Genomic DNA, 12,061 nt, shown 5'->3' with positions numbered 1-12,061 from the left:
ACTGTGGCTGACAAGAGAAGTCAAAACCAACATAAAAGCCAAAGAGAGGGCATATTATAGTGCAAAAATTAGTGGGAAGTTAGAGGATGGGGAAGCTTTTAAAAACCAACTGTAAGGTAACTAAAAAAGTAATAAAGAAGGAAAAGATAGAATATGAAGAAGGTAAGTTTGCCAATAATATTAAAGAGAACAGAAGAAGCTTCTTTAGATATATGAAGTGTAAAAGAGAGGCAAGAATAGATATTTGGCCACTGGGAAATTATACTGGAGAGGTAGTATTGGGGGAGAAGGAAATAATGGACAAACTGAATAAGTATTCTGCATCAGTCTTCACTAACGGTATGCCTGAGTTCAAGACTGTTAGGGGGCAGAAGTGTGTGAAGTTGCCATTACTAGGGAGAAGGTACTTGGGAAACTGAAAGGTCTGAAGGAAGATACGCCATCTGGACCAGATGGTCCACACCCAAAGGTTATGAAGGTGGCTGAGGAGATTGTGGAGGCATTAGTAATGATTTCCCAAGGATCAATTGTTTCTGGCTTGGTTCCAGAGGACTGGAAAATTGCAAATGTCACTCCACTCTTCAAGAAGAGAGAGAGGCAGTAGAAGGGAAACTATAGGCCAGTTAGTCTGACCACAGCGGTTGGGAAGATGTTGGAGTCGATTGTTAAGAATGTGGTTTTGGGGTATAGGAGACTCATGATAAAATAGGCCAATATCAGCATGGTTATCTTAAGGGAAAATCTTGCCTGACAATTCTGTTGGAATTCTTTGAAGAAATAGCAAGCAGGATAGACAAAGGAGAATCAGTGGATGTTGTGTACTTGTATTTTCTGAAGATCTTGACGAAGTGCCAGACATGAGGGTGCTTAATAAGTTAAGAGCCCACGATATTACAGGAAAGATACTGGGATGGATAAAGCAGTGGCTGGCAGACAGGAGGCAAAGAGTGGGAATAAAGGGAGACTTTTCTGGTTGACTGCCAGTGACTAGTAGTGTTCAATAGGGTTGTGTTGGGGATGGTTGTTTTTACATTATGTGTCAATGATTTGGCTGATGGAATTTATGGCTTTGCAGATGATGCAAAGATAGGTGGAGGGGCAGGTTGTTTTGAGGAAGCAGAGAGGCTATAGAATGACTTAAGACAGATTCAGAGAATGAACAAAGAAGTTGTGGATGGAATATAGTGTCTGGAAGTGTATGGTCATGCACTTTGGTAGAAGAAATAAAAGAATAGACTATTTTATAAATCAAGAGAAAATTCAAAAATCTGAGTTGCAAGGGGACTTGGGAGCCCTCATGCAGGATTTCCTAAATGTTAATTTGCAGGTTGAGTCAGTGGTGAGGAGGGGAAATACAATGTTAGCATTCGTTTCAAGAGTACTAGAATATAAAAGCAAGGATGTAATGTTGATATTTTATAAGGCACTAGTGAGACTCACTTGTATTGTGAGCAGTTTTGGGCCCCTTGTATAAGAAAGTTTGTGCTGACATTGGAGAGGGTTCAAAGGAGGTTCCTGAAAATGATTCTGGGATTGAAAGGCTTATTCTATGAGGAGCATTTGATTGCTCTGAGCTTGTTCTCACTGCAATTCAGAAGAAAGGGGGAGAATCTCATTGAAACCTATTGAATGTTGAAAGGCCTCAATAGAGTAGATGTGGAGAGGATGTTTCCACTTATGGAGGAGTCTAAGACCAGAGGACACAGCCTCAGAATAGAGGGACGTCCATTTTGATCGGAGTTGAGGAGGAATTTTTTTTAGTCAGAGTGTTGTGAATCTGTGGAATTTGTTGCCACAAGGGGCCGTGGAAGCCAAGTCATTGGATATATTTAAGGCGGAGGCCGATAGGTTCTTTATTAGTCAGGGCAAGAAGGGATATGGGTGGGAAGATGGGAGATGGATCAGCCATAATGAAATGGCGGAGCAGACTTGGTAGGCCTCATGGCCTAATTCTGCTCCTATATCTTATGGTCTTACAGAGTGATTTCCCTTCAGCACCAGAGCAAGCAATAGCATTCTTTTAGCTCCTAAAAACTAGAGACAGTTAGATATGCTGCCAATTTGTTGTAATAAATGGGCGAATAAATTCAGGGACCTATTGATCTGCCTTGGATCATATACAATTTGGTCAGCAAAATTAATTCAGTACAAAAGACCATTGCATTTTGAACACAACCACATATAACTGGCGCTATTTAAAGAGTGTTTGCTCTAAGCACAGTATAGAGTCTAATGGCCACACAAGTTCACACGATTGACACTAGTTAGAAACTGTGCTTAGCCATGATCTTCTGTCCCAGTTAAGTGGCATAGAGTCCCAAATAAACTAAGGGAATCTTGGCTGTTTTCTCATTTAATAGTTCTTTAAGATTTGTCCCAAATAAGCAGTTGCCCGATGTCCCAATTAATTGGAATCCGCAGTATTTGAATACAAAACAACATAAATATTTGTGGAATCCTTCCAAACAGCTTTCATTTCAACGACTAGTTGTCTACACTCTAGATGGAATGTAAAAGTCCTCTGTTCCATTTAGGGAATAGTAAGTTTTGCCCTGGGTGTGATTTCTCATTTCCTCCAAACAGAGGATGGGCCGACTGGATGGGAAAGTCATTGTACTCTCAGCTGCAGCACAAGGCATTGGACGAGCGTGTGCAATCGTAAGTCCTCAGTTTTTATGTGTACTATTTTGCAAGTTATTCTGTTAAACTAGGACTTCAAACCACTAAGTCTGATTTTAGTTTTAAAAAAATTATCCATTAAATACCACTCAGGGAAGACATGAAGCAAATTAAAAGCTACACACACAAAATGCTGGTGGAACGCAGCAGGCCAGGCAGCATCTATAGGAAGAAGCACCATCGATGTTTCGGGTGGAGACATCGACTGTACTTCTTCCTATAGATGCTGCCTGGCCTGCTGTGTTCCACCAGCATTTTGTGTGTGTTGCTTGAATTTCCAGCATCTGTAGATTTCCTCGTGTTTGCATATTAAATACTGTTGCTTTCAAAACTCCTTTGCATATACGTTTACATTATTTTTGTATGGCAGTTACAGTATAAAGTCAATTACAATTTATGTAAAGCATAGAATGTCTTTTCTATTAATGTGTATTTTCTTTTACATTTTGAGGCATTCTGTAAGGAAGGTGCCAAGGTCATTGCTACAGATATAAATGAAGAGAAATTAATGGAATTGCAGCAATATTCAGGTGATCGAGCAACTTGTTCCATACTGTGTTGTTTTGTATAATATACAGTTAATAGTCCTAATGGAACTAATTATTGATTTTTTTACCCTCCTTAAGAAAACCATGCTGACTTTGGCGTACTCTTTCTGAACCCCAGGGTGTAGTCCATCTGGTCCAGGTCACTAATCTGCCTTTATACCTTTTAGCTTCCTAAGTAATTTTTTTCTAGTAATAGCAACTACACTCACTTCTGCCTCCTGATATTTTGAATTTCTGCCATACCGCTGGTGTCTTCCACAGAGAAGAATGATGCAAAATACTTATTGTTTGCCTGCCATTTTTTTTGTCTCCTATTACTACCTCTCCAGTGTCATTTTCCAGTGGTCTAGTGCCCACTCTTGCCTCTCTTTTACTCTTTATATATCTGAAAAAAATTAGGAAATTGAGAGATATTGAGATAGTGCAGAGAAAATATATTAAGATATTTTAAGAACTTGATGAATGGTGAAACATACTTGCTAGGCCAAACAGTGTACTTATGTTCCCATCCTAATGTTTATGTGATGTAATGTGAGATAATTAAGTAACCAAATATTGCTCCGTTCCTAAACAGTTTTCAAAAATGCAACTGAAATGTTTCTGTATGCTCATATTTTCAATTTGGGCAAAAGGTAACACAGTCGGCCCTCCTTACCTGCAGGGGTTTGGTTCCGGGACCCACCACGGATACCAAAAAAACATGAATGCTCAAGTCCCTTATATAAAATGGCATAGTATTTGTATATAATCTACGCACATCCTGTGTTGGCGCGTGGCCTAGTGGGCAAGGCATCAGACTAGTAACCTGAAGGTCACTGGTTCGAGCCTCAGCTGAGGCAGCGTGTTTGTGTCCTTGAGCAAGGCACTTAACCACACATTGCTCTGCGACGTCACCGGTGCCAAGCTGCATGGGTCCTAGTGCCCTTCCCTTGGACAACATCGGTGGCATGGAGAGGGGAAGGCCTGCAGCTTGGGCAACTGCCAGTCTCCCATACAACCCTGCCCAGGCCTGCACCCTGGAAACTCCAGGCGCAGATCCACGGTCTCTCGAGACCGACAGATGCCACCACCACGCACATCCTCCCGTATACTTTAAATCATCTCTAGGTTACTTATAATACCTAATACAATGTAAATGTTATGTAAATAGTTTTTATACTGTATTGTTTAGGGAATAATGACAAGAAAAAATGGTCTGTACATGTTCAGTACAGACGCAACCATCGTAGCTCTTCTGGGAACACAGACGCTGCCTTAGCATCAGCCAGTCCTGACTCTCCCGTGATCTTTAAGTTCTTGAGGTTGTAGCGCTTTACATAGCTAGCCAGCCATCCCTTACTAGCTTTAAACTCCTTCCTCTCACTCACAACACAAGTAGCAAATGAACAAGATGCGAGGCGAACAATGATCAAACAACAAGTAATACTTTTAATCATCTCTAGATTACAGTACTTATAATACCTAATACAATGGAAATACTATGTAAATAGTTGTTACACTGTATTGATTAGGGAATGAGGATGCTTTGGAGGAGTATCAATAATACTTAATTAGGATCTGTGGAGGTTGAGGGCTGAGGACCACTTCGGCAAGCGACATGCCACTTTTCAAAAGATCTAAGATTTCTGCTTTCTCGGTGAGAGACAGCACTTTATGCTCCCTCTTAGCCTTTGAGGAATTGCTTTGACCACTTAATTGCTTTTTAGGAGCCATTTTTTCACAGAAGCAAAGTAGCGACTGTAATGTATTATGTGAGTATTCGTAGGTCAGAGTGCGTATGACGTCAGAATTTTGTAAAATGGAAGTCTGGTGAATAAACGTGTGTGTTTAATATACTGCGGTGTCCGAGTCACATTAACGCTACATGGTGTCAGAAGTGGGATTAATAAAGGTTTGCAACACGTTTGTCTTCCAAGAGGGTGAGCGAGATAAAATTGAAGTGTTGAAGAAAAAGTTTCAAGATTACTGCGAGCCGAGAAAAAACCTACTGTACATTCGACACATATTTTTTACGAGGGCTCAAGGACCGACAGAGACTATAGACGCCTACGTAACAGATTTGAAGAACAAGGCAAAAAACTGTGAGTTCGGACAACTGCATGATTCTTTAATACGTGACAGGATTGTATGCGGCATACGAGATGATCATGTGAGAGGCAGGCTATTGAGAGAGGCAGAGCTTACATTGGAAAAAGCGATTGATATGTGCCGTGCTAGCGAGATCACGTCGAGTCCGGTTAAAATGCTTAATGAAGAGACTGAAGTATACAAAATAAAAGTTGTGAAAACTGACAAGAGTAGGACAAAGCCAGCTCCACAGGATAATCAAAAGGAAGTTAACTGCAACAGATGTGGTTATAAACATGGATACAGAAAATGTCCAGCCTTTGGTAAGACATGCAAATTATGCAGGAAAAAAAATCACTTTGCAAAGATGTGCAAATCGCAAGAGCAAGCAAGGAAAATGCATGCTGTGGAACAGAGTGAGTGCAACAGTGACATGTTCATTGGAACAATTGAAGTGGAACAGGAGGTATGCATCAAGAATATTGACAATGCAGAGATGGATGTTGAAGATGATTGGACTCAAGATCTGATAATAAACAGGAGGAATGTGACATTTAAGCTTGACACTGGGGCGAAGTGCAATGTAATGTCAGCAGAAACATTCAACTCACTGGACATCAGAGGAAAACTTGGAAAATCCACCTGCAAGCTTGTTGGATATTTTGGCCACAAGACAGCATCATTGGGAAAGGAAACACTCACCTGTGTGTATAAAGGACAAAAACACAAGATAGAGTGTGAGATTGTGCAACAGCATGTTTCGGCAATACTAGGCAGAGCAACATGCATAGAGCTAGGCCTGGTGAAGCGAATCTATGGCGTTGAGAAAGAAAATGACTTTCTCAAAGACTTTGCTGACTTGTTTTCTGGATTAGGATGTTTACCAGGGAAACACCATATCCAGATTGATCCAACTGTTGCACCAGTCGTGCATGCTCCGAGGAAGGTTCTAGTAGCTCTCAGGGATCGAGTAGTGGAGGAGCTACACAGAATGGAACAGATGGGAGTCATAACGAGAGAAATAGAACCGACCGACTGGGTGAATAGTATGGTGACAGTGGTCACAGAGAAAAAGATTAGGATTTGCATGGATCCACAAGATCTCAACCGAGCCATCAAAAGGGAGCACTATCCGCTGCTCACGGTTGAAGAGGTTGTCTCCCGCATGCCTAATGCAAAACACTTTTCAGTATTGGATGCAAATCAAGGTTTCTGGCAGATCAAGCTGGATGAAGAAAGTTCCAAATTATGCACTTTCAACACGCCCATAGGGAGATATCGTTTCCTGCGTCTACCCTTCAGGATTTCTTCTGCATCAGAGGTATTCCAGAGGTCAGTGGCACAAATGATTGAAGGCCTGGATGGAGTGGTCAGTATCATTGATGATTTGCTGATATGGGGTGACACAATTGAGGAACATGATCAGAGACTGAGGAAGCTTCTGGAGAGAGCACGTGAGTACAACCTAAAACCGAACAAAAGTAAATGTAGGATCAGAACTACAGAGATCAAATACATAGGTCACGTACTCAGCGCTGATGGGCTAAAACCAGATAATGAAAAGGTTAGGGCTGTGGTACAGCTACCACCACCTGAAGACAAGCAAGGACTTTTGAGGTTCATGGGCATGATACAGTATCTTGCCAAGTTCATTCCCAACTTATCGGAGGTCAGTGCTCCACTTCGAAAGTTACTAGAGAGCAATACTGAATGGCATTGGGAAGATGAACAAAAGAAAAGTCTTGACACATTGAAGCAGTTGGTTACCAATGCACCAGCACTCAAGTTCTCTGATGTCAATAAACCGGTGACAATGTCTGTGGATGCCAGTTCGGAAGGAATAGGAGCTGTTATACTGCAGGATGGGAGGCCTGTGGCGTATGGATCACGAGCACTTACAGACTGTCAATGCCGATATGCTCAAATCGAGAAGGAATTACTTGCCATAGTTTATGGGTGTGAAAAGTTCCACCAGTATGTATATGGCAAAGAAATCCAGGTTGAGAGTGATCACAAACCACTTGAGAGCATCTTCAAAAAGCCACTTCATCAAGCTCCTATGAGGCTGCAAAGGATGCTTCTCAGCCTACAGAGGTACACTCTCACAGTCACTATAACCCAGGAAAAGAACTCCACATCGCTGATGCTTTGAGCCGTGCTTACCTCAAAGAGCAAAAGGAAGAGTTGCTAGGAAGAGAGCTGGAGGTCAACTGGGTTACACCTCAGCTACCTATTTCTGAGGAGAAGTTGAACATGTTCAGGAAAGTGACTGCAGAAGATCCTGAAATGCAAATGCTAAGAGACATTACAATGAATGGATGGCCAACAGAAAGAAAAGATGTTCCAAAAGAAATACAAAAATACTGGACATTTAAAGAGGAAATTAGCTATGCATTAGGACTAATGTTCAAAGTAGCAACGGTGACCCGTACATTGCTCTGCTTGAATACTGCAACACACCGATTGAGGGTGTGGGGTTCTCTCCTGCACAGCTGTTGATGGGACGTCGTCTGAAGTCCAAACTGTCAACATCCACAACACTACTGACTCCTGAAGGTAATGCTCAAGTACATGACAAGCAAATGAAGCAAAAGAGCTACTATGACAGACATACAAGACAGTTACCAGATCTGCATACAGGTGAAAATGTCAGAATACAGAGAGGAGACACTTGACAGCCAGCTGTGGTTGTGAACAGGCATCAGCAACCAAGATCCTTCATAGTTCGCACGCCGGGTGGAAGAGTCTACAGGAGAACAGGAAGCATCTGCTGAAGACAGGTGAGAGGGTGTTTCCACGTACAGATACACAGGACATTTCCACGGATACAGACATGGAAACAAACGACACCAAGAGTGAGGGGTGTGACGAAACCCCACGACGCAATGACGGTGAAAGTTCAGCGCTGACAGACCGAGGTGGAAATGCAGACACAGAGGTTACTCGAGAGACTGACTCTGAAGGACAAGCACAGTCACAGTTCTATTGCACAAGGTCTGGGAGACAAGTCAAACTTCTAGCTAGATACAGAGACTACAGTCTCGCACAGTTTGAGACAAAATCACAGATGTTATAAGTTCCAAGGTGTGAAATAAAAGGTTTATTAGTCTATGTTAGTAAAAGAAAATATACTGCTGTTAGTATTGTAAGATACAATGTAGAATACAGTATAAGAAGTTAAGATTTTTATTAGTTTATGTCATGGCTGTTGTAATGTTAGAAAGTCATACCTAGAGGCATTGTTTTGGTAATTCACAGTATTGTAAAAAAAAACTTGAGAAGGGGGATGTAATGTATTATGTGAGTATTCATAGCTCAGAGTGCGTATGACGTCAGAACGCGGGTTTTGTAAAATGGAAGTCTGGTGAATAAACGTGTGTGTTTAATATACTGTGGTGTCCGAGTCACATTAACGCTACAGTGACCAAACAAGACACGAGGTGAACAATGGTCAAACAACAAGTGCTGGAGAGAGAACTTCCGGGTTTTTCAGATCCGCGATTGGTTGAATCTGCGCATGTGGAACCCGCGGATAAGGAGGGCCGACTGCACAATTATATTTCAGAGAGACCTTGAAATCTTCATGAAAGAAATACTGGAAGTTAATGTACAGGCATAGCACTGAATTGGTAAGACGAGTGGTCTGATGGTCTTCATTGCACCAAGGATGGTGTAGTAAAGTAAAGAAGTTTTGCTACATCTATTAAGGTTACACTTAGGCTGTCCAAACTAGACCGGATAAATCCATAACCAAAGCTTTTTCTCTTTGTTTTGACCCTCTGTCCACACTGAAACGGTGTTTTCCTCCCCCAAAAATGGAGCTTTTCTAAAACGCCCTCCAGGGTGGATAAATTTGAAAACGCCGCTTCGGCAAGAGGAGTGTGGACGGGGTAACCGGAGATTTCTAGAAACACTGTCATGACGTGCCGGAATAGATGGCGGCATTTCATTGTTTTCCTGAACGCAACCCCCACACAACCTAACAATTTCAGAACAGACAGCAACGAGACTGAAGCCAGAAGAGTTAGAAATGTACTTACCAAATACTTTGACCCATAACTTACTGAATAAATAAGTATACTCACTTTGCTCTGTTTTTTTGTCTTTGCTTGTATGAAAGTGGTTTTCTCTGACAATAGATGTGTAACAGTCTAATGTAACATTGTATGGAAATACAAGATAACACTGATGCAGACATGTTTTATACATTTAACAAGGTGCTTTATTAATGCAACAGAGTTAGTCAATTTTTCAATGTTCATTGTCAGCTGGGTCATACTGTCCATGGACTCCCTGTTGGTTGCCTCCATACACACCAGTATTTGTTTTTTTTAGTTTTAAGTTCTCCTGCGCGAGAGCGTACAGCTGCCCATCATTTGGCAATTTCCTTTTAAGTTTTCTGGTCTGTAACTGCACAAACGCGCACTTTCATTGCGAGATTCGACACCAAACATGTCGCTTGTTTTCTGTAGATGTGTCCTGCGCATGCCCAGTAGGAGGAGGTTCGCCCAAATACCCGTTTTAATGTGGACAGAGGTATTTTCAAAAACGCCTATTATGGACGCCTATTGTTTTTATGCAAAAGTGGCGTTTTCAAAGTTATCCAGTCTAGTGTGGACGTAGCCTCTGAAGATGCATATCATCTCAGGTTCCTTTTTTGTTAGAGGCAGCCAAGAGATGGCTTATTAGATTAATTTCAGGTATGAACAGGCAGTCTTTTAAGGGTAGATTAAGCTGTTTTAGTTTATATTCTTTGGGACTTCACAAGGACAAGAACTTATCTCATTGAACTTCTTAAAATCCTAGGAAGATAAAACTACAAGATATATGAACAAAATTAGGCTATTTGGCCCCTCGAGTCTGTTCCACCATTCAATCATGGCTGATTATTTTTCAATCCCATTCATCACCTTCTTCCCATAATCCTTAATTGTCCTTATTAATCAGGAAGCTTTCAATGTCTACCTTAAATACACTCAATACCGGCGGCTGCAGCCTTCTGTTGCAATGAATTCCACAAATTAACCACCCACTGATTGAAGAGGTCCCTCCTTGTCTTAGTTTTAAAGGTTCATCCCATTATTCTGAGGCTTTGCCCTTGGATGATAGACTAATGGAAACTTCCTCTCCATGATCAGTCTATACTGGAATTAGCAGGAAACTGGTTCCAAGTGGATGCTCTGGTCTCAGGTTTCTAGGGTAGCCATAGGCACATGTACCAGGAGAGGCGTTAATGGAGAGATCTGAGTATGAGCATGACGAGTATGCCCATGGAGTTCTGTACATCTTCCCTGTGACATTGGGATTCTCTAGAAGTTCTGCTTTCTGCTCTCATCCCAAAGATAGGTTGGTAGCTTAATTGGTCACCACAAGCCATTTCTCATATAGGAATTGGAATGGGAATTGGTTTATTATTGTTATGCCTACAGTGGTAGTGAAGAGCTTGTTTTGCATACTGTTCGTACAGATCAATTCATTGCACAGTTTATTGAGGTGGTACAACCTAAAAAAAATAATTAAAGAAATATTAATTTACTGCATGTGGTCATTGCCAGCTAAGCCAGCATTTATTGCCCGTCCCTAGTTGTCCTTGAGAAGGTGGTGATGAGCTGCCTCCTTGAACCGCTGCAGCCCCTGAGGTGTAAGTACATCCACAGTGCTGTTAGGGAGGGAATTCCATGATTTTGACCCAGCAACAATGAAGGAACGGTGATATGTTTCCAGATCAGGGTGATGAGTGACTTGGAGGGAGATTTCTAAGTGGTGTGTTCCCAGGTATCTGCTGTACTCGTCCCTCCAGATGGTCGTGATCGTGGGTCTGGAAGGTGCTGCCTTAGGAACTTTGGTGAGTTGTTGCAGTGCATCTTGTAGATAGTACACACTGCTGCAACTGTTCATCGATGGTGGAGGGATTGGATTCTTGTGGAAGGGGTACAAACCAAGTGGGCTGCCTTGTACTGGATGGTGTCAAGCTTCTTGAGTGTTGATGGAGCTGCACTCATCCAGGCAAGTGGCGAGTATTCCGTTACACTCCTGATCTGAACCTTGTAGATGGTAGACAGGCTTTGGGGAGTCAGGAGGTGAGTTACACACTGCAGGATCCCTAGCCTTTGACCTGCTCTGGTAGCCACAGTGTTAATATGGCTAGACCAGTTCAGTTTCCTATCAACGGTAACCCCCACCCCCAGGATATTGACAGTAGGGGATTTAGTGATAGTGATGTCACTGAATGTTAGAGCCTCTCTTGTTGGAGATGGTCATTGCCTGGCACTTGCATGGCTCGAATGATACTTGCCACTTCTCAGCCCTAGCCTGGATATTGTCCAGGTCCTGCTGCATTTAGAACTGCTTCACTATCTGAGGAGTCACAAATGGTGCAGAACATTGTGCAGCCATCTGCAAATATCCCTACTTCTGACTTTATGATGGAAGAAAGATCATTGATGAAGCAGCTGAAGATGTTTGGTCTTAGGACACCACCCTGAGGAACTCCTGCAGTGATGTCCCAAGGATGAGATGATTGACCTCCAGCCACCACAATCATCATCCTTTGTGTCAGTTATGATTCCAACCAGCAGATGTTTTTTGCCCTAATTCCCTTCCCATGAACTCCATTTTAGCTTGGGCACCTTGATGCCATACTTGGTCAAAAGCTGCCTTGATGTCAAGGGCTATCACTCTCACTTCACCTCTGGTATTTAGCTCTTTGGTCCATGTTTGGACCAAGGAGGTGATGAGGCCAGGAGCCGAGTGGCCTTGACAGAACC

At 42.2% G+C, this 12,061-nt stretch overlaps 1 protein-coding gene across 2 annotated transcripts in view; it reads left to right on the top strand.

Annotated features, from left to right (window-relative positions):
• The window catches only part of bdh2 (3-hydroxybutyrate dehydrogenase, type 2), a 100,527-nt gene that overhangs the window by 36,382 nt on the left and 52,084 nt on the right, over positions 1–12,061 (top strand). For both annotated transcript variants that reach the window (XM_073042312.1, XM_073042311.1), the window contains 2 exons: positions 2,584–2,658; positions 3,131–3,209. In XM_073042312.1, coding sequence (XP_072898413.1) covers positions 2,587–2,658; positions 3,131–3,209 — 151 coding nt within the window. In that variant the 5' untranslated portion in view covers positions 2,584–2,586. The remainder of the gene's footprint in view (positions 1–2,583; positions 2,659–3,130; positions 3,210–12,061) is intronic.

The sequence above is a fragment of the Hemitrygon akajei genome, chromosome 4, assembly GCF_048418815.1.
Source record: "Hemitrygon akajei chromosome 4, sHemAka1.3, whole genome shotgun sequence".
NCBI classification, from domain to species: domain Eukaryota; kingdom Metazoa; phylum Chordata; class Chondrichthyes; order Myliobatiformes; family Dasyatidae; genus Hemitrygon; species Hemitrygon akajei.
The sequence above is the reverse complement of the archived record's forward strand: the minus strand, read 5'-3'. Positions and strand labels throughout refer to the sequence as shown.